General features: G+C 40.4%; 2 protein-coding genes across 3 annotated transcripts; both read right to left on the bottom strand.

Annotated features, from left to right (window-relative positions):
• Nucleotides 1-1,375: 1,375 nt before the first annotated feature.
• Nucleotides 1,376-15,089, bottom strand: ube2z (ubiquitin-conjugating enzyme E2Z). 2 transcript variants are annotated; one of them, XM_039824701.1, is made up of 8 exons: nucleotides 15,005-15,078; nucleotides 14,164-14,449; nucleotides 13,268-13,340; nucleotides 9,771-9,958; nucleotides 8,045-8,156; nucleotides 7,117-7,229; nucleotides 6,916-7,006; nucleotides 1,376-4,708 (listed from the first exon to the last, which is right to left on the bottom strand). In XM_039824701.1, the coding sequence occupies exons 2-8, from the start codon at nucleotides 14,409-14,411 to the stop codon at nucleotides 4,526-4,528; spliced, it is 1,008 nt and encodes a 335-aa protein (XP_039680635.1). In that variant the 5' UTR covers nucleotides 14,412-14,449; nucleotides 15,005-15,078; the 3' UTR covers nucleotides 1,376-4,525. The 2 variants fall into 2 exon arrangements, with proteins under 2 accessions (XP_039680635.1, XP_039680634.1); XM_039824700.1 differs by having other exon boundaries at nucleotides 14,164-15,089.
• A 2,368-nt stretch (nucleotides 15,090-17,457) lies between these two features.
• Nucleotides 17,458-24,874, bottom strand: atp5mc1 (ATP synthase membrane subunit c locus 1). Its single transcript, XM_039825781.1, has 5 exons — nucleotides 24,729-24,874; nucleotides 23,286-23,333; nucleotides 22,318-22,398; nucleotides 20,681-20,859; nucleotides 17,458-17,855 (listed from the first exon to the last, which is right to left on the bottom strand). The coding sequence occupies exons 2-5, from the start codon at nucleotides 23,322-23,324 to the stop codon at nucleotides 17,741-17,743; spliced, it is 414 nt and encodes a 137-aa protein (XP_039681715.1). The 5' UTR covers nucleotides 23,325-23,333; nucleotides 24,729-24,874; the 3' UTR covers nucleotides 17,458-17,740.
• Nucleotides 24,875-27,057: the final 2,183 nt, after the last annotated feature.

The raw sequence follows: 27,057 nt of genomic DNA, 5'->3' as shown, positions 1-27,057 counted from the left end.
ATAAACAGCGTCAACACTACGTTGACAGTTCATTTGTAGACATTCAAGACACGGACATAACATTACCACAACCTGATGGGGAAACATCATGACAAATTAGAAACATGCTCCTCTCACTGACTGTCCAGCTGACTATCATCAGTCTCCACTCACAGGCCGCTGCTCACAATCACTTCCTTTGTCATCTCCCACTGCATGTAAGGCTTGTCATTTGTCTTGCTGAACAACATGGCATCATGACTTTGCGTAAACATACACACCACTTTCCTAAAGCCAAATGGCGTGTTATCTGTACGCATTTTGAGCTATCCACGTATGTCTACGCTGTATGGCGTCGCCACGTGGCGTGTTATCGCGAGAATGTGCCGTACTATCGCGAGAACGTCACACGTGTGTAAACAAAAAAAGGGGTTGGGTTTAGGAAAAGAACATTGGGAAAGGCACAAAAAGCGTCAAAAAGCGACAAAAACACGACGGTGACAAACGCCACACGTGTTCCCAGCTATTTCGGGTGTTTTACCCATCCCCCACCCCAACCAATGTCCCTCTGTGGACTTACGTCCTTTCATACTACTCGCTACGGCGAAAATTCACTCGTAATGTCGGTCAATGGTGGCTGAACAGCGTTGATAAACACGCTAAAAAGCAATTTTGCGTCTTGATAACACACCAAAATGGCATTCGAATTGGCCTATCAGTCTGTGCTGAAATAAGCAGGGGCATCCCTGAAAAAGACTTTGCTTGGATGGCAGCATATGATGCTCCAAAACCTATATGTACCTTTCAGCATTAAAGGTGCCTTAACAGATGTGCAAGTTACCCATACCATGGGCACTAACACCCTATTAAAGAAATTATAATTATTTGAGTTTTGTTAATTATTTGAACATTTTTATGCATGTATGCAAATAATATTTGCTGCCACTAGGGTGAGTCTAGATTTCTAGGCTAGGTTTATTTGGTTTACAAGCTGAATAATGGTACATAAAGATGCATTATTTTTTACACTGGGCAAGGAAGGGAATTTAACTAAATGACTAAACTCTGCTTGGTTTTTTTTTTCTCTCTTTTTAACATCAGGGCGAGTGGACTACAGATGAAAAATAGCATTTTGGCTACTTCTGGCATTTTTAACCCTTGTATAGTCATGCATTTTAAGAATTTGCACTATCCCCTTCTTAAAGAATGAAAGAATATGCTGCTTCAGCTTTTAAAAGCTAAGAAAAATACAATAACCTCACTGTGGAAAAATACAGCAAAAACTTAAAGCTAGTGGCCAAGAAAGTTGCATGTTCTATCTGGATCTACTACTCAAAACAAATATCAGCCCCTTTGCACCGACAGTGGTTGTACAAAAAAAGACTAGTCACACGTATCAGGACTAAACAACATTTTATTCTGTATTTTTTTCAGAACTTCTGTACAATACCAACATTTTCTAGACCTGGAAATGATATCTTCTGTCAGTAATCCGGGCATTATAGCGCCACAGAAGAACCCTGCATTAAGCACAAGTTACACAACACAACCAAACAGGGAGAGGATCTCTTCACTTCCACTTCAGGAAGTGTGTTGCAATCAACATTTTGGCAATCACATATATTCTGCAAGGAGCTGCTTCTCATATAACCATTCTATAACATAATAAAAAGGAATGCCCTATATTAGTAATCCCATTTGAATCTTTAGCAACCTAACCTCTGCCACTGGACCAGGGTTTGACAGAACATTGACAGCAGAGGCAAACTGCTCTTCTCCCCAATCAACATGGCTGTAGAGAGCTAATGGAAGGCAGAAAAGAACAGGCAAAAACAGAACAAGCACAAAAGTCATTCATTTGTCTCACCATGTTGAATAAGCTTCTTGAAAAGAGTACAAGAAGGGTGGTATGCTAAAAGGTAAAGTGTATGTATTCAGACTTAAAGGAGTAGTTTAACATTTTTGCTAATACACTTCTTCCCTTCCTGGTGAAGCGTATAACGTGAAGATTGATACTACTCTCATATCGACTAAAGCACAGCTTAGCACATATAATTACACTAGCCTGGCTCTGTCCAAAAGTATCAAAGTCCTCCTACCATCACCTCTAACGCTCACTCATTAAAATGTAGTATCATTTTGACAGGCTCATTGTTGAATCCCTACAAAAAAACAGAAGTGTGAAACCAAAGTTTTATGGTTGGTTATGTACGGGACTATTTCTTGGGACATAATCCCCCTGTAAAATGGCAAATTATCATTTTTACACTTTTGTTTTGTAGAGATTAAACAAAGGACATATATTGTGTTAGTTAGTGAGCTGTATCCAGTCTTTATGCTTAGCTAACCTGTATGTACTCTGGAAGAGTTACTGGTACTGGTTACTCAGTATAATAATGAATCCTCTCCATACTGGCTGGGAAGAGATCCCTTCTTAATGTTCAGTGCAGAAATGCTTTGCAATGCATTTCTGCATTGAACATTAACATGAAGCTCCTTTTAGGCTTCAGCAATCTGAGCCAGTCAAATCAAGTGGGTATCTTCTGATGTTACAGTCCTTTTAGTACAAAATTCCACTTCCCACTGATAATGTATCCAGCATGGAACCACCATAACTCAGATCATTCCTGGCACGAAAACAGCAATAAACATACACCCGACTACAGGACGGACATACCCACTTGATTTGTGTAACTCGCACGGCTGAACTTGAATGAGGACTGTAGTTTTAGACCCATTTCTTACGGTTTCTTACAGTTAAGACACTAGAAAGGGATCTTTTCACAGCCAGTATGAAAAGGTGGAATAATCACAGCAACCAATAACACATTCAACGAGTACTAAGTATTTAGATGGACTCTATCCCTTTGGAGTGTTTTCTCCACTCATGAACTCCTAAAAACTCTGCTCCCTTCTCTTTTGTTCCTCGCTGTGATCACACTGCAAGAAATGCTGACAACAAGTCCATTCATTTCCTGTGTCGTTGGTGAGTGAAACTTGCCCATGTGCACGTAGACAAAATAAACTGTAGAAAAAGGGTGGGCTATTCAGATTTCTTCATTGCCTTACTTCCCCTATTGCTGCGATTTTGTAACCCAAACCCAAATCTGTGTCAAGCCTGCCATCTAGTGGTGAAAAGCATGCACCTGAAATGACAAACGAATATTGGTTACAGTAGTGGAGTACAGGGTTTATCGTTTTTTTCCCCCTCAAACTATTCAAATTAAAGAAACTGATACCAAAGTAGTAAAAGGCTTGATTTGCCTTCTGTTTATACGTTGGTACAGATGCAACCAAAGCCTTTGGTTTAGGCCCTCATACGGACACAACAGCGCGAGTGTTAAGTCTCGAGTTACTTGCAGTGTGAACACATGGAAAGTTAATTTTCCTTGCTTCTATTAGTTCCCCCGAGCCCGGGTGGATGTAGCTAAAGCATGGGATAGTTTGGTTTATATCTTGACGGGTTAATCAGAAGTGCCAGCAACCCAAAGAACAGCAGGGTTTCCAAAAAAACAATGCACCCTACAAACTGACAAATTAGCATTAGTTTAAAAAAAATGCATAACAAAGGGTATAAAAGTGGAGGTCAATGAAAGCGACACTTCTCTAGCGGCTTTGTATCTGGTAGAAAGATTTACTGTCAATTCAACAGCACTATTAGAACTGAAAGAACTCTTTGTATAATACACAGGAATCATTGTGTTCAGACTAGCGAGCTGCTGATGTTTTATGTGGCCTGGTTATAGAGGCGGATGAGGATAAACCAAGACAGAGGAGACAAGACAAGGGGATATAAAGCCTTGCCACTTCCTCCAACTACCTTCCTTTTGTTAAAAGGTCTGTCTTTGCTTCCTACCTCTTGAATTAAAAAAAGATAGAGCTACTTTAAAGGAAAGCCTGCTTTCATAAACACTATCACCTGCCACTGCTCTAGCTAACTCAGACTCTCCCAGTATAAGGTCCCTTTGTCTGACCCAAACCTGCCCCGACTTCAAAGCCAAAGTGAGCGCCAGGCCTTGTTGATCCCCATCAGTCTTTCCTAGGTAAAGAGAATACAAAAACTGACAGGGCGTTAGTTTGGGCTTGTGGGTCAAAGTGGAACTGCCGCCAATATCTGATTCAATTCAATTCAAAGATTTGAGCCGTGAAACAATTTTTTTGTATCCACAAGCAACAATGGCTGGTTAATCTCAACATCTTACAGGCATTTAGGCAGCCAACAATTTTTACAATGGATCAGGACATCAAAATGACAGCTGGTTAGCTACAAAAGTAGCACAAATACACTGCTCCAAGCCAGATTTTCCAGCACTTGACTAGTGGCGTTCATTTTCACCATCAAGAGGGCACTACCAATTCTTCTCTCTCGGAAACATCCATACAACAGAAGCTTGATTCCAACCCTGAACCCTGGACTCACCAAACTTTGACGTGGGCGTAGCATTCTCTTCTGTGATTTTGTTCCTCCAGTGCAAACATAACAAAAAAAAAGATCCCTTTGTCTTTAGTTCTTGGCCTGGCTTTGAGTCAAGCAGTGTGCAGGGAATCAGGGCTGGGAGCTGCCCTGGCTGTCGGGGTCCGTCCCTGAGGAGCTGGTGTCTGAGTCTGAATGGTCGTCGTTGTGGTTCTCCTCCGCCACGCTTTTCTCACGTATTCGCCTGTGGGTGGCACTGAGGCGAGTCAGCAGCCCCTGGTAGTCAAAACGACCACGCTTCTCACCAAATGGGTCCTGGGTAGAGCAACAGATAAAAATGAGGGGGCAGAGGTGAGCCAAGTTCATACCGTTACTCAGTAATAAAGCTTGTAATGGTACGTGCATTTGTCCTGATGAGTTCACTACAGTAGGGGTGTAACATAAGGCTACCATCTGTATGTGTTTTTATCAGGAAAATATCTAGCGCTGCAAAAATGAATGGATTAATTGATCGTTATCAAATCATTAAATGAATCGCCAACTATTTTGATAATTGAATCGGTTTGCGTAATTTATGAAAAAAACAGTTCTCTAAAAATTCTCAGATTCCAGCTTCTTAAATGTGAATAATTTCTAGTTTCTTCACTCTTCTATGACAGTAAGCTGAATATCTTTGAGTTGTGGATAAAACAAGACATTTTAGGACATCATGTTGGACTTTAGGAAACACTATTTGACATTTTTCACAATTTTATTTTTATAGACCAAACAACTAATTAATTTACTAACTTTTCTACTAATCGTTAGGTGCAGCCCAACGATTATTAAAACTCCTCATAAATATATGTTTTAGTTTAGGTGCTCACAAAATAATATAATATACAGTATTTCAACCACAAACCTTTGTGCCGTTATTGGCATCTATCTGTTGAAAACTGATGCAAATTAGTGAATGACACGATGTAAATGACGTGATGTAAATGACGTGAAGACGCAACGTTTACTACCTGAAAAAGGCAGTGAAAATCACTGTGCTTTTTTCTCCTCCGGACGATGTTATTAACCCAGAAACAAAACCGTTTCATTGTCCAACGTATCTTGGACTTTTACAACAAGTACAAAGTTATTTTGGCCATATTAATGACGGATAAAACGCTGTTTGTGCCTACAGCTCTAATGATCCCGCAAATATGATCCTCCGATCAAACTCACATAATTAAAATGACGCGAAAATTTGCTTTACCTAGGTGTGAACGCTCCATTATAGTTTCGTAGTGATTGATGTGTGCTCTCTTTCCGGAGACACAAAGACTCTATGTTCCACCTTTTGTGAAGCCATCACCTGCTCCTGTCCTGTATGAAATAGCACAAGCTACAGTAATCCACAAAATTATCTAATGCTTCGCCGGTTGCCCTCAGCACCGGTCCCCAGGGCTACAAAGAGCTACTGAATTGTGGAATAACATTTTCTCTTAACAGAGAAATAAGATTTTTTTTTTTTTTTTCAAAAATCAAAATATTGATGACAGTGGTTCATGTTTATGTTGTGTTTAAACCCACTACCGCTAGATGGCTATGCTGAGACACACCACTACTGTCCTTGCCTAACAGTGCCTTACTTTTTGTTGGACGCTAACAATGTAGCTATGGCTGAACTTTGGCCTACTTTAGCATATAAAAATTTGCTCACTAAGAACCTGCGAACCATAATCCCAAACTGGCAGTTTGATTTTCTGTGTACTGAATTGTTTACCTGAAAGTAAACTTTGACTTTTATGAACATCATGTCTTTTTTTAAATATTAGTTTTTCTAAAATTATACTTTAAAATTCCCAACATATCACCTTACGCACAGTATCGAAATATATTGCAATATATTGAATCGTGACCCATGTATCGTGATACGAATCGTATCGTCAGATTCATGCACAACTCATTCTTTTGGATGTTTCATACGCAAATGTTTTAACAGCGGCGATGTTGTGTGTTGTTTAGGGTCCTCGCCACCACGAGACAAATCGCCATCGCAATCATCTTCTTTTGACTCAAAGTACTGCCAAACAACACTTTTTCTGCTCACGAGTTCCATTTTCACTTTCTCACAGCCTAGTGCATTGAAAGGTCCACCTATGTAAACACCTTCTCGTAATCAATGGCGGCATCATTATGTCGATCAGCGTAGCGCGCGTAGTGCAAGCATAGGCTTCGGTGGAAAAAAAAATTGTAAGGTTCGCAGAAACCGAACCCCGTCAAAAAGCCCAATATTCGGCCGATTCCGAAGCCAAATCCTGGATTCGGTGCATCCCTAAAACATTTTGACATGCTTTCTCATTCACTTGAATGGGAAAGCGCATCCAAACTTTTGACTGGTACTGTATATTGGTAAATCTTTGCATTATGAATATTTATCTCACAGGATTTCCATAAATTGTCACCAAGCATATTAAATATGTAGAATATAAGAAAATGTTAGATGTAGATGGAAAAATATAAATAGTATATAGTCACTAGTATATAGTCACCTGCATGTTCTGTCCCTGTAGATGCAGTCTCTCTTTGCACACTCCCTCGTAGAAATCATAGTATTCTAGGAAGGACTTCTCCATCACACTCCTAGAAACACACATGAAAATGAAGAGAAGTGAGAAGGACAGGATAGAAGAGCAGAGAGGACATATGTTAAAGAAGAGTAAAATTTAGTTGGACAATTATGTTGGTCTCACCACAGAGCTTCAGGACAGGGGACTTTGCCTTCCAGCATGTCACACACAGCCACCCTCATGGTTTCATGGCGGATACACTCGTTGTAGTTCTTACTGTCCCCTGGGTGGCGCTCCTGAAAGACACACACACAAAGAGACCGTAATCTTATATGGAAACTTTAACTAAAGTGCATTCAATACCAAACAAGAGATGACCTGCAATCTATACTGCCTGTCATTCTGAATTAGGCGTAACATTGCTATATTGCTGGTATCAGCTCATACATACAGTAGTTAAGGTAGTTAATAGGGTTGTGCAAAAAAAATCAATTCAAATCGAGATCCAAGCTCTACCGATTCCAAAAATTGATTCATATTTTTATTTATTTTTTCGTTTTGACACTATTGTCCTGAAATGACATTACCTCGCCATTCCCATAGATGGCGCTGCGTCAAATTCACACTGACGCCTGGGCACTCTTGTCATAATCAGAACAAGAACAAGTGTAGCGGAATTTTTTTAGTCAGTGCAAACAATGGCAAACCTCACTGAAAGAATTATTCAACCTGCTCCATCCTCATTGAAGGTGACAGTTTGGACACATTTCGGCTTTTATAACCTTGAGGGGAAAACATAACTTGATGGGAATCATGCTATATGCAGGCTTACTAAAGTTAAGTAGTTTGGAAACACCACAAACTACATGGTACAGCATCACCCAGAGAGTGACATTAAAGACGTGGACGAACACCAACCTAAAGTAACGTGCTAGTCAACCAACGCACTCTTTTAATGCTCTAAACTCCCACCGTTGCGTCAGAGTGTTCTCAACTGCTGGAGACATCGTAACTGCACAGCGGAGCATGCTCACTCCAAAACACGTAGACCAGTTACTGCAAAAGAATGTACAGACACACACACACACACACACACACACACACACAGTACCTGTTCAAAGCCAGGTTCATTGTGATAGGGGTTCTCGGTCATCAGAGACTGGATGGAGATGAGGACAGATGAGATACTCTGGGCTGGGCTCCATGCTGGGCCTGTCCATGTCCTACACACACAAACATTTTACAGTACCTTAAGCTTACAGTGTATTAACTCCAAGTTGGAAGACAGAAGCACATTAAATAGTAGGGCTGAACAACTAACCAGAATTTGATCAAAATCACAATATGGACTATATCCCACAATATCCTGATCGCGGGTGGCAATATTTGTTAAAGGCAAAATATTATTTGAAAATATTATTCTGAATGAAGTATCGTGGTGCTGCATCCCAGCCTACAAATATTTTTCTACAGACATAAAAAATCTTGATGATCTGTAATCTGAACGTATTTAGTCTCTAACTAGCGTATTGGTCCGAATATGATTTTTTTTCCCTGGAAATACATCAGAAAAAGTGGGGTTGTCTTATATTTCTAGACTAGACTTTTTTTATGTTAACACACCGACAACAACAGATGTCTCCAACAACACGAAACGAGTAAAACGTGTGTTGCCCTCCTAACTGAAGCAAGACACCGACCGACCCTAGTGCCAGGCCCTGAAACATGGAGAGACACAGTGATTGTCTCCAACAAAGTCTCAGCTGGACTTAAGCCAGCTGATGGTTGCGCTGCGTTCAAGTGCAAAGGCTGGTTTTAGAACGTAAGTATTTTTCCAAAAATGAGTCTTGAAGGGGGGGGGGGGGGATTTGGACCAATATGGTAATAATCATCATCCATCAGCCACACGTGTTCTGTTAACTAGAGGGTGGATCTGAATATTAAAATATGTTTTCTATGGGTAGGTATTCAATTTTTAATGTTGGGATTCGAATATTCGTTGTTGTTTTAAATGTGCAATCAGGCTGAAATCCACTGTGGTGTTTCGTAGCGATTAAGCTACTACCTAAATTTTCACTACAAGCAAGTTTCTAGAAGTCTTTACGGTTATACTGTAGCAGGCGATTTGATAAATGTAAACATAGTACGGCCGTGGATAATGCAGACTCGTCCGTCCGAATCGTGGCGTGCGAGTCCTGTAACGTTACAGTAACAGGAAACTTATCTGCCTCTATCGCTGCTATGAACATGTTTTAACCACAAAGTAAAAAACAAAACTCAAGCACTGAACTGCCAAGGTGTAAAAACAGCAAAGCAGTTGCTGCTCTTGCTTCGTCTCTTTTCTTTCTCTGTTTTTCCCGTGAAATAAAGCTGCCTTCAGGTACGGTCGGAAATGTTGATTTCCCCGCCGCTGCCACCGAAACTTCAAATATTCGCAGTTGAAAAGCACCGGAGTTCAAACTATTTTATTCGGTACAGCCCTACTGTTCATAGAATAAGCCTTTAAATCAGTTAAATGAAAAGTTAATATGAAACATCATCATTCTGATCATCATTCGATTCTGAAACCATCAGCTGAGAGCCAGGCATTTCCCATCATGCCCTGGGTCTTGCAGTCGATGGAGAGCAAGCTGCGGCGCCTGGCACTAAAAACGCCTCGCAAATGCTATTGTTTTTTTCCACAGATTATCTGTCTCATGTGCTACTGTCAGGGTATAGAAAATATGACAGTTTCAGAAAATATGACATATGGTATTTTTATAGAAGTTACTACTTAAATTAATCCATGTGGAGACAAATAGGCTTACTAATCAGGAAAGACATGAATTCTGACTCACCCCAGGATGCTGAGGCAGACCTTGCCATTGCGGTAAAAGTTAGGGTTGAAGCGGACAGTGTTGTGTCCGGTGGTGATGAGCTTGACCCGTGGTGGGTGGATGGGGTAGTCGGGGGGGCAGCGGAACAAGAAGAGGAAAAAGCCGCCTTCGTACGGTGTGTCAAACGGCCCTGTGATCAGGGCATGGATCTGCAGTAAATGAAGAAAAAATGTGTGGAAAAAGGAGATGGTTTAAAGTAGGGATGTAAACAGTTAATCGACTATCGATTAATTGTTGATAAGAATTTACTCGATTAAATTAAATTAATTGTCGGCTAATTGAACATTGCAAACTAAGACCGTTTTCCACAGGACGTAGGCCTAATTGAAAGTGACACAAGATTCTCGCGGGCGGCGAGAGACCCGACACAAGCATGAGGCGGTCAAAATGGAGTGGAGTGTGGGAGCATTTCAAATTAATTAATGATGACAAAGACGCCCAATGTAAACTCTGCGGTACTACGTTTAAGTTCAGCAGCTCTACGAGTTCGCTAAGATACCACCTTCATAACTTGCATGCAGCCATGTTGCAGGGAGGAAGTCTGTCTCCTTCACAATCTACAATCGCTGCTGTGGTGGGAAGGCGAGTATGTGACCACAGGAAAGCGGAGGGCATTACTCAGAGGATTTGCGGCATGATCGAAAAAGATATGATGCCAATTAGCACCACTGACGGTGAGGGATTTCGGGAGTTATTACACTACATGGAGCCAGGATATAATATCCCTTCTCGAGCGACCATTACTACCCACTTGGAAGCACGCTACAAAAACAAGAAGGCTGAGCTAACACAGTTAGCCGTGGCTAATGTGGCTCTGACGACAGATTGTTGGACGGCACTGACTACAAAGAGCTACATAACAATAACTTGCCACTACATTGGAAACGACTGGCAGGTAAAGTCAGCAGTGCTTCTCATGGAGAGCCTGTCAGAGAGACATACAGCTGATAATTTAGCTGACAAACTCAACCAGGCTGTGGAGTCATGGGGACTCACCGGGCATGTAATAGCCTGTGTGCACGACAACGCTTGTACTGTCACCTTCCTCAGGGATGATTAAGTTGTGTTCAGTTCTATATTTGACGTTTTCTGGGCTAGTAATCTTACTGTTACCTTTCTCAGACCAAGGGGGATTATAAGTGTTGCTGCTAATGTTTCCACATAGTTTACCAGATTATTATATGTAGGCTTAATATAGTGTAGGCTAAGCCTACCCATATTGTTTAGATTTATATTTAAAATGTATTTTATGTTGCTTAATGTTTCACATGCAACAAGTGAGCCAGTGCACAATTATTTTTTATGTATTTTAATTTTCTGTGCATACTTTATTTTGTTAAACTACATAAATGCCATTATCTGTACCATATCCCAACTGGTACAATAAAACATCAACTGAGCAATATAACATGCATTTTTATTCAGTATATAAGCAATATTTTGCTTTTTATGTTAAAGACACTATTGATACTGTGAGAAATTTACATTCTCAGGAAAAAAGCCGCTTATCAGTTAATCGTTAATCGATTGATAAAGTCAATCAACTAATGGTTAATGAATTAATCGATCATTTGCATCCCTAGTTTAAAGAGATGGTGGTGAGGTGTACAAAGGGAGAGAGGGATGCTGTGGATGAACAGACCATGAGCAGAAAATCTGACCTAAAAAACAACATCCACATCAGATGAGGAAGAAATGTACAAATGGGAAGAACATCAAGTTTGAGTGATTCCATGACCTAAAAACTTCACTTCTTCCCTGTTTGTTAATGATGGGTTACTCTGATTTCAACTTTAGTTGGACTGGAAACCCTGTGTCAAAGTGTTACACATATACCCTGATACTGCCACAACATGCACACAATATTACATTGTGCCGAATTGTTTTTATTTATACTCAAACATGTAGGTAAACTGTGATGATAGTTACACTACATGACACGTTGACTCCAGGTATCTCCCAACTCCTGGTGGCTAGCTGGCTCTGGCTATCTCATAGTGATTTAGCAATTGAATCTATGAGAGGGACCGACTGAAAAAAAGACACACTGATTTGCGATCTCAGTTTGTTGACTAGGTATTTTCTCAGGTAATGAGAGGTGAAGTCACGTTTGGCGGAACAGTGGGTGGATTCTACTTTATTCCGTCATGTAGCCAGTTTGCAGATATCATCCTGATGTCTTGTGAAAATACAAACAGCAAGAGCAGATTATGTCTTATGTTATATGTTATATATATATATATATATATATATATATATATATATATATATATATATATATATATATATATATATATATATATATACATACATACATATATATATATATACATACATACATACATACATATATACACATACATACATATATATATACACATACATACATATATATATACACATACATACATATATATACACACACACACACACGTTAGCGAACGCTGCGGTGACGGTCCCTCTGACTCTGATGTCCGACTGCAAGAGACGCTGTATTATTAAAAAAAAGGAGACACTGTATTCCTCCAACACGCTGTATTAACGTTACTGTTTAAAACACTTTCCAGGTTAGTGGGGATGCATACCGCTCAAAACCAACATTAAAACCGTAGTAATCTTCCCCCAGCGTTTAGTTTGTTGCTAAACTGTGTGTGAAATAAGTGGTGACGTTTATGTTTTCAGGTAACGTTATTGTTGACGTTCAAACAGGCCTGCATGTGTGTTTTGAGAAATATCTTTATTCTGCAAGGCTATATTTATTATATTAAGTTGGATATTGGATGTGAAAAGAAGGAAATGGTTCTAACATTGCACTTTAGATGTGTGTGAATTTCCCACACCAGGAGTAATTTATATAGTTCTATTTTATAGTGATCGATTATCTATTCAAAAAATCTTCTATGCAAAATGTTCTATTAAAGAAAAGATAGAAAATAAATATTTGTGTGTGCTATAAAGTGGTTAGAAAAAATTAAATCGGAATCGCCATAAATCGGTATCGGCTGGCCTAACTCAAAGAAAATCGGAATCGGCCTAGAAAGTTGTAATCGGTGCATCTCTAATCGCAATCGAATCGTGACATTTTCCGAATCGTACACCCCTATTAAATATGTATTGTTATTACCCTATTATAACCCTGAACTTGGAACAGCCTCCACAGTCACCAGATCTCAATCCAATAGAGGATCCTTTGGGATGTGGCAGAACAGGAGATGTGCATCATGGATGTGCAGCAGCAACAATCTGCACTAACTGCGTGGTGTATCATGTCAAAATCTCTGAGAAATGTTTCCAGGACCTTGTTGAAAGGGGGTCCAACACAGAACTAGCAAGGTGTAGCTAATAAAGTGGCCAGTGAGTGTATGTGGCTAAGTGTATTAAAAGTCATTCAGATTTTATCCGGATATGATAAGCGTAAATGGTATCACAGTCTTGTCACAGGGGACCTGGCCTTTTACCTTGGTCATGTCTTGAGGATCAGGCACGACAAACATCCCTGGTGGAGGTTCCTTGTAGATTGACATGATATCCCTGCAGAAACAGATAGAAAAAAAGAAGGGGGGACAGATGAGGTTCCTGAAAGGACATTGTTGGTAGAGATGGAGAGAATCTTACATAGAGATATTACAGAGATATCGGTCCCTAGCCTGGCGACAACCTTGCTATAAACTAGGGCTAGGCAATATATCGATATTTTATCGATATCGTGATATGAAACTAGATATCGTCTTAGATTTTGGATATCGTGATATGACATAAGTGGTGTCTTTTACTGGTTTTAAAGGCTGCATTACAGTAAAGTTATGTACTTTTCTGAACTTACCAGACTGCTCCAGCTGTTCTATTATTTGCCTTTTCCCCACTTAGACATTATGTCCACATTACTGATGATTATTTATCTAAAATCTAAGTGTGAAGATATTTTGTTAAAGCACCAACTGTCAACCCTAGAATATCGTTGCAATATCGATATTGAGGTATTTGGTCAAGAATATCGGGATATCTGATTTTTGCCCTATCGCCCAGCTCTACTATAAACTATTTTCATTGGGGCCATTTTTAGTAAGAAATTTGTAATATGGGCGAACTGACTCTTTAATAACGTTTTACTGATTAGAAAGCAACGTGTCAAGTGTTAAACCAAGCTAAATTAATGTGGTCCGCGTAATGTTATTGTCTAAAAAGGCAGTAAATGCTGAGGTTTCTGGAAATTCCCCTTCACTTGTGACTTAGCTAAGATTTCCAGTGATAGCTGAACTTAATGAAAAACTTTTACTTTCGATTTTACTCACGTCGTTGCTTTTTAAGTTCTTACCTGAAAACATACAACTATGAAAATAAATGTTTTAATTACCTCTTTATCCTCAGAATGCACTGCTGGGAAGCCTTCTCGTTGTCCCAGTCCGTACTGAGGGTCGGATCCCAGGAAGTGGCGTGGATTTGGGACAGAAGGCCCGCTCCTGCCACCCCACCGACCCCTAGCCCAATACCGGAGAGAGGTGAGGAGGCGTGTACGGTCGGAGACATGGCCACGACTGGCGGCGAGGAGCCGGGGGTGAATGTATTTCCAAAAGCGGCTGGGGTAGCAGTGACAGTGGACATAGGGGCCACCAGAGCGGTTAGGCCACTCTGTGCGGCTGCTGCGGGAGGAGGGGAGGCCGGGTTAGAGCTGGAGTGAGCACCGCTGGCTGCCGAGTGTCCCCCCGGCAGAGAATTGGCCAAAGTCGGCAACAACGAAGATCCACTGCCCTGTCCGTTAACGCCTAAGCCAAGGGCTCCGCCGCCGGAGTGTTCACCAAAGCTGTCCGCCATGGCTCGCAAGCTAACAAGCTAGAGTAAAACCGTTGGTGTTGACTAAATTATAATGCTAACAGTTAGCTGCATTGACAGCTGAGTGCGAAGTTACCTCTGCTTGTTTGTTGTCCAGTGGGATCAGAGAGCATGAGAACGGGGTAGAGGCGAGCACAGAGCCGAGGCCAGAAAACAAGGTAATTCTTCCCATGCCATGGTGGCTACTTATCGTTAGCTTAACGTTATGTTTTCCCCCAGGCCTTCAAAAAAGTACAAGAGTATAAAGTCGTCAGAAAAATTACCTCGCCCGCCTTGCTACGGCTTATGAAGTCGCTCACTGTCCGGGTGTTATCAGTTTAAAAGAATATGGTGTCAGAATATTGGGTTTCGAAAAGACTACATACCCGTCACTCCTTTACCATAAGGCAACTTCGGGATCTGATATCTCACCAGTTTAGCTAACTGCACTGAAATGATATAACACGGGATATCCGGTGGGAACTTCAAAGTAAAAATCCTCTATCCCTTTGGGTGTTGCAAAAGGTGTAGCTAGCTACTACCAAAGATCATCTAGCCTATACTTTGCTACTACTGAAAGGGGCACAGCAAAAGTGTATAATTAATTAATCAACGTAGGCCTATAATAGAAACCGTGGTAAATCAATTTAAAAAAAAAAAATTAAAGTCCAAACCACAGGGCGCCGGGCCTACGTGGTGGGGCGGGCGCCCATGTAGAGGTTTGCTCCTTGGCGCAGCGGCCGCGGGTTCGACTCCACCTGGCCCTTTGCAGCATGTCGTTCCCCCTCTCATGTCTTCAGCTGTCCTATATAAATAAAGGCCTTAAATGCCCCAAAAAATAATCTTATAAAAAGTCCAAGCCACAGACCTGCTGTATATGCCTGCTGATGGCAGACAGCATCTTGAATGTTAACACCCACGAATCCAGCACCTTTTTGCCCTGCAGCTCACCGGTGGGGATGTGCACACTATGCCTACCACTACAACACCAACGAATTCACATAATTTACAAAACATACCCGACAGGTAAAAAAGGTAAAAGTAGCACCATAATTATTGATGCAGTTAATTTTCTTTATGAGTTAGTTATGGTTGGCAACATTACAACACTTGTTTTGACCTCCAAGTGTTCACCTGCCAGCATTAATAAGCATTCGTTCTGAGTAGAGGACCTGTTTTAGGAGGCATGTGTCAGGCATTTGTATTACATTGCCTGTCAATCTCGTTTGGTGTTTAATGTTGGTTGGTGGCAATGGTGTTAAAGGTCCCATGGCATGGAAATTTCACTTTATGAGGTTTATTTAACATTAATATGAGTTCCCCCAGCCTGCCTATGGTCCCCCAGTGGCTAGAAATGGTGATAGTTGTAAACCGAGCCCTGGGTATCCTGCTCTGCCTTTGAGAAAATGAAAGCTCAGATGGGCTGATCTGGAATCTTCTCCTTATGAGGTCATAAGGAGCAAGATTACCTCCCCTTTCTCTGCTTTGCCCGCCCAGATAATTTGGCCCACCCACGAGAGAGAGACATCATGGCTTTCAAACGAGCAAAGTGGCAGTTGGTCAAGGCCCCCCCGCACCCCTCTCTCCTCCTCAATAGCTACAGACACAGAAATGGCACATACTAAGGAAAGCTCATTGTGGGACTGGCTCTAGTGGCTGTAATTCTTCACCAAGGCTGAATTTCAGGTTAAGAGACTTAAGATACAGTATTAGGGGACCACTAAGGTCTATATAAAAGCATCCAAAGAGCACCATGTCATGGGACCTTTAATGTTTGCATCTTCAAGAACACGATTGACCTTTTTCACAGCAGACATTTTGACTTGTCATAGTATAAGCACAGCTGAAATAGATAACCTTAACGTTGGCTCAATTCCATCAAGTGTACCAGTAAGCTATTTCAGTGAGTCAGCATGCACAATACCAGGGCCTTTAAGTGCTTTTCCTACTATGACAGGTCAGCTGTGAAAAAGGTTTATTGTCACGCTGTGAATATCCTTTGGTGTGGTGATTTTCTTTGGGTTGTTTAATGCTACCCTGGCACAGACAAAGAAGACCCACCTGAGGAGCATCACCTAACCAAGGGAGATGTGTGGGATTGGACAGGACCAATAAGCACTCCGCTGGGGTGAGAGCACAGAATTGGAGATTGGGGCATTCAGAGGTACAGCGATGTGGTCAGGGCCTAGCGTGTAAGACAACACAGAAGGGCTTCCTCAACCTTCAGTCGTAGCAATTCACCGGGTTGACTCACGGATGACCCTACTAGGGGATACACTGCAGACACCATCACTCTTGGGAATCTTTAGTAGCCTACTTAGTTCTTCTCCACGGGGTCACCACATTGCCATGGTGGAGAAGCTGATAAACTGACAGACAAAATCTGGTATAACCACAAATACTGTAATTTAAATTAGCTTTGTAACAATTAAAGCCCTAATCAACTGCCAGTCAAGTTTCATGACTCCAAATGGTTTCTCATAGCATACTGAAGGAAAGAAAATCAAAAGACTGCCTGTCCAAGAAATGAAAAGCTTAACCCAACTGTAAAACAGGATAGAACATCCAAAAACATTTAAACCAAATTGTGTGACCACATTTAAAAAACTGAAACCCTCAACCATTTCAGTAGAGTTGACAGTACTAGTTCAGCACAACATTTTGGTTCTCTACAACTAGCAACTACATTTGTAAGCTGCCATAGTTGACAGGCAAATAAATTTGTTTCATAATTTCTTTTACATGACACATGAATGCCTCTTGAAAAACTATGTTTTATTTTTCACAGTACATATGTAACATGCTATTAGCAGTAAAAACAATTAAAAACACTGCAGACTTTGTTTTAGTTATCCCAACCATTTATTTTGGACAGATTTTAACCGAAGTGAGGTCTTACATAAACTTTTGAAAAACAAAAATAAGCGCAGGAACATAAAAATGTAGGATTGGAGGTTTGTAAACCTCAGATGTAAATATTATTTCCACTTATATTTTTCCGATTAGAATGGACTTTCGGCTCATTCAGAGTTCCTGTTCTGGAAACCCCCCTCTGGATGTAAAGGAGGGAGACAGGAAAGAAGGGGTAAGTGAAGGGAGCGGAGCTGTGGGCGTTTCCAGGTTTACATGGCGAAGAGGATGAGGAACGCCACCATCAGACAGAAGAGACCCATAGCCTCAGACAGAGCAAAACCTAGGATGGCGTAGGAGAAGAGCTGCTGCTTCAGGGAGGGGTTCCTGTGGAGAAGGGTACAGAGGTGCACAGTCAAATACACAGCTAATTGAATGTTCATTTTACTACAACCAAAACAAAGGACAGGCATTTGCAACAATTTTGCAGGGTGGAAACAAATCTTCAGTTTTTACACAACCCTCGTGTTCAAAATGTTGCCACTGTGGCACTGGTTTGTATGCAAACATTTAAAGCCTAAGTGAAATCACTAGGGTTGGGTACCGAAAACAGTAATACAAAAGTCATTTTAAAAAAAAAAGTATCGTTTTACCACCAGTATCGTAAAAAATTCAAACTATACCCAACCCTAGAGCAAATGAGCCAAGCTAAAAAAAAATTAATAAAAAATGAGGTGCTTTGGTGAGATTTTGATTCATTTGTCTGATTTGAAGATTTATTCTGCAAACAGAACGTGTGTGGCTGATGGCGACATTTAGTAGTCAGAGATAGAATACATCCATAAACTACAGTCGGTTGTATATTTAAAGTGGACCGTTTTAAGTATTTAGCAACAGACTTTTAGTAAGTGGTATGTGAGGATTCTTATTATTATCTGTACAGATGTGAAGCCCTGACAAAATATCTGACTATCAATATTGAAAGTTGTCTTGTATTTTTTTCCTGTTTGACTATTATGTTTTTCATTTATTATGTAGTTTGAGGAAGATAACTGATCCTGATTTCTACACAAATAAAATCAGTTTGACTAAAATGAATGACTGATTCCTTCGATTAAAAATAAATATTTGGATGGTATTTAAAATAAAGCACCCGTTATGTTGCAATGTTATCACGACACCTCCCAACCATTCACCGCAGAGTTGCCAGACTGTAAAAGCTGGTTACCAGCTACCAACCAGGCTAAGGCTAATTGAGGTAACCAGGGGTCTCCCAACTACGGTTCAGTGCCAGAAAGCTGGAAACGTTACAAACAATCTTCAAGAAGTCTGTCGCTGTGTTACACAATTTCAACGGAAAAAAAAAGAGTTCTTGGATACAGTTGCCAGTGCGTGAAATGCAGGTTGTACATGCACATTAAGCCACCAATTACAATCCATGTTGATCAATTTATCAAAACAACCAAAGCTCCTGCTAGTTTTTGACCATAACCTGAAAATGAGGGAGTAACCGAGGAGAGCAACATTAGCAAGCCCCCTTATTTTAGAGAAAGCAACATGCATGAAATATTAAGATCACTGACTTTAGCCTGGATTGATAATATCTAGCGAGTATTATATGAAGACATTATACGTAGGGATGGGGATCGTTAATTTTCATTGATACCATTTTCCACACTGCTTAGCAATCCAAGTCTTTATAGATACCATTATCGATATTTTGCGCACACACTGTGCTCATGAATAATTTCTGGTTCGTGCACCTATCTATTTTAGGGACATATTTGTGTGAAATTTGTGACTGTAGAGCACACAGATAGAGATACCAAATGAAAAATGAGTGGAAATTCCATTCTTCTTCGTTTAGTATAAAAGCATTTGGCAGACAATTTACTTGAATTCATTAACTTTAGACAATTGATGCATGTTTGTGCACCAGTGTTTTGATTTTAATGACCTGACCCGTCTCGAGACATCCACTAGTCTCGAAAGCAGCATCGATAAGCTCAAACAGGTCCTTAATAGAACCGAGTCTCGAGACCCATCCCTAATTATACAGTATGAAGGCAATGGTGTCACGTGAGTCAACCAGTGTATTTAATTTAATAAACAGAAACATAACTCTTGCAGCGCACATGAACAGATGCGCAATATTAGCTCACACATAAAATAGCACCCTCGTGAATTAGCCTACTGTTGCTAACGTACATTCATAAATCCTGCATAACATCGTCCCGTACCTACAGGACCTCAGACTTACTTATTGATGCACGCACAGAGTAGTGTCGACAAACTTAGTCCATTGAGGGGAGAAAGGACAGTGTGATAGCGTTCCACTTTTAACGCTTATTCTCTCTCACTCGAGACCGCTGTGTCCAACGTTACTAGAAGGTAGAGCGAGCTACAACTGACAGGGAGAGAGCGAATGTATCACTACAGCCAATCCAGTCTGCTCAAAGCGATGGTCTTTTTCACAAATAGGTTGCACGTAAAGGGGGAAAAAGTAGCTTCCACTTAAGGAGCCCTAGGTCTCGTCTTTGGTAGTTTAAGACAGACGCACTTGTCAATTTCCCGTCCAGCGCCCGCGACTAGGATTAGTGTGTTTGACAGGGTGGGGGGGCGGCATAGCATCACGATGGTGGCTCTCCTTCGTGAGACTGGCCAGCCATCACGTTGGACGATGATATCGTCCATTGACACAACTCGATAGATAGATAGATAGATAGATAGATAGATAGATAGATAGATAGATAGATAGATAGATAGATAGATAGATAGATCTAACAATGTGGTGGGTCCACCAGACCCGGGAACATGGCTGTGTAACAAAAATATCAACACCACACAAGGGTTAAGTTTCCCTTAATAGTGCCGCTGGCTTTCTGGTGGTTTGAAAGTAAAACTATACTTATTGTTTTAAGATTTAGACCGACACATTTGCCCAGTCAGCATTTTATTTTCTGCTAGATTAAAAATCTAGTTCTTATCTGAATGGCTTGAAGGGACCATGCAATAGGTTAGTGATTGCAGAAGTGGTGCGGGAAGCAGGATGTCCCATGTAAACAAGCCCAGCATCTCAGGCAAAAGGTTTGGAAAGGCTTTTAAAAGAAAAGAAAACCATGTCATGGATTGCCTGTCAAGTAACCTGTAAACACTGAGCAACACTTTAGGGCTGAGTGGAAAAAAATTGGCTGATCAGTTAAAAACCTTACCTGGCATAGCCAATGATAAGGCTGCCGAACACTGTTCCGATTCCAGCCCCTGAGCCGGCCACACCCACTGTGGCAGCACCAGCACCAATAAACTTGGCGGCAGTGTCGATGTCCCGGGACACAGCGCTGGTCTGGAAGGAGCGGGTCAGGACTGCGGACTGGCTGACTGGCAACAGGGCCTGAGAGAGGAGGTAAAGGAGAGAGAATATATATATATATATATATATATATATATATATATATATATATATATATATATATATATATATATATATATATATATATATATATATATATATATATATATATATATATATATATATATATATATATATATATATATATAATAATTCCCTGTAATGTATCATGCATGTAAATCAAGTGGAATTTGAATCTAATGAGTGAAACTAGATGTGACTAAATTGTGATTCCATTCCACTAAACAAGAAATACAAATGGTAAAAATGGCAGATAAATTGTGATGCTGGAAACCATTAGTAAATTTTTAAAAATTTTAAAAAGACTAGAGGTCAACCTTTTGCATTTTTTTTTTACATAATAGGCCGATAGCCGAGTATATCATGGCGATTAATAGGCAGGCACATCTGCGGGCAGCCTAGTGTTGTTGTGTAACACGTGATTGATGCACCCGGCCCCTAGAGTAAATCACCAACAGAGTGAACAGACCTCATCCAGTACCTTTGGAGGAACTAAATTCCTTGGAGAAAACTGTAAGGATTAAATTATTATAAGTCTATGACATGTTACTGCCAACTTCAAGAAATTTAAGCTGCTTACATACCAATCAGACAGCCGACTGTCGGCAGAAAAGGCAGTTGGACTGATCAGTCTCCCCGAGTTGGTCAAAAAAAAAAAATGAAGACAGGCAGCTGATTGGACAAACGTGTCACGTGGGTCTGTTTTCTCCGGAAATTCAAAGACAGACTGTCATGGCGGCTTGTTCAGAATACGATCTCATATTGTACTAAAATATTTCACCGAAACGAGTTTCTGAAAACATTTTAAGCGAGAAATAGGCCGTGGAGTTGCTGAGTCGGTCTTCATTTCGACAAAAGGTCGACAAAAGTCCGTTTAAAAGATTTGTCAGATTTTGAGAGACTGTAGTCGCGCTCATTCCGCTCACCATTTCCAGGTTAGCACTCTATCAGATGGGTCATTTGAGTCCGACTGCCGGCAGTGCCCGCCCCGTCGATTATACACATCAAAGCGACCAAAATGAAGGCCGGTGGCTCCTCGGACAGACGACGGCACGGAACACACCGAACAGACTCGAGTCACTGACCTTGCCAGACTGTATTTAAGTATACAAGTGCAGATTGGTGAAGTGTTCAATAAATGTTTCTGTTGAGAAATGTTGTGTAGTAATTATTATGGTTACATTTTCTTTCAAATAGGTTAAAGCACATATCGGCCAAAATAAGGCTTACCCTGATTTCTAAAGATCGGCATCGGCCAGAGAAAAACCCATATCGGTCAACCTCTATGTAAGACACTGCAATAGTGATTATATTGGTCATCCCTATGCACATCCCAGTATTTGTCAGGTGTGTTGACAAGAAGGTAAAAAACATTTTAGCACAATTAGGTGCAGGATCATTGAAGTTCAAAGGACTGACCTGCTGCTCCACTGTGGCTTCAGGTCTGTTGAAGAGGGAAACTGAGACTGGCCGGGCGAGGACTCTGGACCCCCCACGCAGCTACAGGAAAAAAAAAAAAAAAAAAAAATAAACAACTATATATTAGCACAATTCCACAATGTGTCACCCTTAATACATTTTCTATTGCAAAGACCAAAAACAAAAGTCCAAAACTAACAATCAACATTTCACGTTTACTACATACTGAAGTTAAATGATGTAATAGAATTACATTAAATTGTGTATTTTTTGAAAATTTAAGGTATATAGTGCGCTTAAAAATAGATTCTCTATTTTATAACACTGTTTCTATCATCGATCCCATAATCTGTGGTTATAATTGGCCCATTGTCAGCAATTTTGCAAAGCAGTGATTGATGGAAAAATATAGCATTTCTGCATCAATTTCCCTTTGAGCTCACCCATAGAACTACATTATGACTACCCAACTTGCACTCTGTTTAGCAGAGGAAGACAGAACACAAGCAGAGTATCCAATGTAAAAATGGAACTTTGTCCTCCACAACACCTCCATGGTGGAGATGCCCTACATGCTGCAGGGTCAGCTGACATTGAAATGCCACAAACTGTTCCAACTGTCAAAAACCATGGCTGTGCTTAATAACAACTGTGTCCTTGAAGATAAATAAGGATGCAGCCGTAACACTCTTGATCTATCCTTTGGTATCATGTCACTTAAACTTAACATTTTGGGTTCCACAGTTTGGTTTATGCTTTCTTCATTAAGGTACATTTACAAAACATCTAAGCTGCATTACAGTTTAAAAAATAAATAAATAAAAATAAAACACTCAACTGCTGATGCTCATTTTAGTACTTTTACATTGTCCCAATAATAATAATAATAATAATAATAATAATAATAATAATAATAATTATAACAACAACAACAACAGAAAATCCCAAAAGTATTACATCTGACGTACCACAGCAGGAGAAGTGACAAACTTGGCGCAGGCATACATGGCTGGGAGCTGAAGAGAGAATAAACAGTTTACATCTGTAGTCAGTGTTCTCATGCAGTCACTTCTAGCTGATCAAGGAGACAACCTTTTAGTTATAGACCCGAGCAGCTACTAAACCACCAACAGCTGTCAGACAGGTGTTGATGGGACAGACTATTTGTACATCCATCTCTTTCTGTGGTGTGGAAATTAATCATCTACAATTCTTGAGCTTCATCTTAATGTCAAGATGAGAGCAATACACTGATCGCACTTCCCAAGGGGAAGTCTGGTTTATAACTCAGGTGACTTTTCAGGGAATTTAAAAAAAAAAAAAAAAAGTTCAGCCTAATAGGTAGGTTAGTTTCAGTGCACACAAGTCTTCCATGCGAAATAAATAAGTTCAAGGATAATGCCCCAAATCCCAGAAGAGAATATACAGTATGCAAAGGTCAAGTATAGCAGCAAGTTAATAGAGAGGAGCAATCCTGTCTGCTCCTCCTGGCCAGCTCAGACATAAGGCTAATCCAATTGCTTCGACTACAGCAAGGATCAACTCTACATAAACCGCTAAATATTCACACATGCTGCAGAATGAATGGCTCTAACACTCCCACTTTCAGACGTCATAAGCTAAAACCTTGAAGACATTTCTGCTTGGAAGGGGTGTTTGCTTGCAAGATGTGGGGTTCGGGAAATCCCAGAATTCTGTAAAACCCTATACGATTTTAAGTCTCGCAAGGCCAGAAGGAAGGTTAGGTCGCACGATTGGGTCACCTGTTTAGACCTGGGCTTGGTTTACTGTCCTAGTAGAAGCGCCGGAGCTAAGCTAAGATGCTAAGCTAACCAATTTGCAGACTTGAAGGTCAAAAATGAGCCATATACTGTCACATCAGGCCTGGAAAGCAGACACGGTGCACTCTCTGCTACAGTAAACCTTAACCGTGCTGTAGTGCAATGACAAGGGGCGACATGACACCACAGGTCTCCGATAGGGATGTCCTTGTAGCGGCGGACTGATTCAGACCACGGTAGGCCCAGAGTGTCAGACATTTTACATTCAAGTGTCTGTCAAGGCAGCTTGGCCGCGTTGTGTATGACCCGATGCTTGCACCAGCCGGACAACAACCACAGGGTCTGGCCGAATGCACTTTACCACCGTGTCACTACTGCTCCATTGACTGTCACATAGGTATACAAAGAACACACGTACAAATTCGTGTAGAAGTCAATTCCAGGAATTAAAGTCATTGAAGGGCCGACCTAGCTTGCTAACTTAGCTTCTGAATGTTAGCAATGACAGCTATCTTACAAGCGTTTCCTGACGACTCACACGTGAGGTTTAAAAGTGAGACGCAGATGCATTTATAGCACGCGCAAAAGTAAGTACAAGTAAATGTAGGAGATATGAAAAGCAAATATTACCGGTCTGTTACGGCTTTCGGAGGGTCCGGGATTATCTGTTCTCGCACACAGCGGCAGTCAATGAATGTAGGATGGGGCAGCCTGTCACCTTGTCATTTATAAGCTCAGCGTCTACGTCCTAAACGCCCATTGGTCAGAGAGAACCCTCCTTCATTCATCGCCACTCTAGCCTATCGGATAGAGCTTTATTGAATCACAATGTTTTTGACTGGCCGAAAGGTTTAAAAGGCGGGACTAAAGGAACTTTCATTAATTTTATTGGACAGTGTAGCCGGGAATGACGAGCGACCTTTCAAAGCACATCCAGTGTCCTATGTACCTATTGGTTGGTCTATAGGAAGTCCCGCCTTTTCTTTCTTTTTTATAAATGATGTATTAAGGGTATCTTAATACATCCATGGTATGAACGGTCTTATAATACATCCATGGTATGAACTCTCAGAATTCCATAGGCAAATACTGTTTTTTTGGAAGATGTAATATACAAACAACTTATTACCCCATAATATGCCATAATTTAAAACTGGATCACAGAGGGTCCATGAAGTTAGAAAATGTTTGGCATTGTACCTTGCTACACAGTTATGTAACATTATTTTTTTTCTAAGAATGTATAAATTACCAACCAATACATCCACAATTAGCTTTAGCCTACTTGACACACAATTATTTTATTAGAACTTGCATTTGAGAAGCTAATTTCAGGTAGATAAAATAATGACAACCTTCCCATTTTATTAGAGATTTGAATTATTCTAGATCTATTTCTTTCTGTAATATGAAAAATAGATACATTTTAAGACTAGAAAAGGCTACATTTTCTTGAAGAAAATTCACGTGCTCAGGGCTTAAATTTTGGAGTTGAAACACTAGAAACAGTTGACATGGCAGTCAAAATGCAACTTCTCAAAGTTGTTGAAATAGCAGTTGAAAATGAAGTGTTGGAAGACGTTTTAAGTATCATTTTAAGCGCTAAATAAAGAGGAAGTGCCAATTTATGTGTAAAGGTTGAATAAATTAGACGTATCAGTTGACAGAAAGTGTTGCAAGTGAAAAATAAAGTTTGAGTTAATTTGTCCATCTCTATTGCCAAGAGCCACACTGATAGTAAGGTAAAAAGTTGAGTGAATGGTGCAAAGGCATTATGAAAGGAAAAAACAACATTGTTGTGGAGATAATAAACTACTTGTTCTGAGTATGAATAAGTTGTATCGTCAACATTCCAGCGCAGGAAAGTCACCAGTAACCTAGCACCACAACTCCGGTAGCTGCTTTCTCTGGCAGCTAGCATTATGTAAACTAGTTTGGCAAGGGCTTGAATGTAAGGGACATTCATTTATATTTAACAAACGTTGTCAAATAAATGTAGTGGAGTCAGGCACGGATTTAGAATGCAGAGGCCCCTGGCCACAAAATCTTGGAGGACCCCCCCTCTCCCCTCACAGAACTCATGGCCCAAACCTTACACAGCATCTAAATTTTTAGAAACAGTAAAAGTAAGCTGTGGGTTTTTCTTTAGTTTAAAACAAAACCACTTTCTCCAACTCCATTTCTTGTGATGTTAATTGTGACTCTATAAATATCTATAAAACAAAGGACAAAATGCAAACTATCACAGAACAAAATGAATCCCGGGGAGGGATCTGGTGGCTTAATTTTTCATAAAAGGTTCAAATCAATCATGCAAACATCTTAGCCAGAGAATGGTCATGGAATTTATGTTTTACACCCAACTATACGTAAGAGGTGAAAGGGATTGGGGTGGCACCTAAATCGTGGTTGCAGCTGCTGCTGTGGTCCTGCTTGACGCCCTGCTACGCCCTGCACTGCTACTACTATTAGTTGTAGTCATAGTTCTATTGTCATTATTGGTACTATAATTGCCACTGTTCATCATACCAACTGCTATAATAATAATGAATCATATTTCTGTATATAGTGTATCAGTGTCTTTGTGTCTCAACCAGTAATGGCAGATGGCTGACCACGAAGAGCCTGGGTCTGTCCGAGGTTTTCAAACATCATGTTTAAAACATGCGTACAGTACATAATTGTTTATTTTAAATCTTATCATACATGTTTTTCTTTCTAATCCTTTTAATCTGTCTTTCGCACATTCTTAGGAGCATGCCACATCACACATATTATAATAGTGACATGTAAACCTTTAAATATTTAAAATGATTTTATTTCATTATTGGCAGCCATAGACTTCCATACACTCCCTTCTTGTGACCTATGACCCCTGCACCCTCTACTGTTGTCTAATGTTGTTGTTGTCCAACTAGTAACAGCAGCTTACTCCACCACTGCACCATTTTACTTCCTC

The sequence above is a fragment of the Perca fluviatilis genome, chromosome 15 (genome assembly GCF_010015445.1).
Source record: "Perca fluviatilis chromosome 15, GENO_Pfluv_1.0, whole genome shotgun sequence".
Taxonomy (NCBI): Eukaryota; Metazoa; Chordata; class Actinopteri; order Perciformes; family Percidae; genus Perca; species Perca fluviatilis.
Note: the sequence above shows the minus strand (reverse complement) of the source record. Positions and strands in the feature narration are given on the sequence as shown.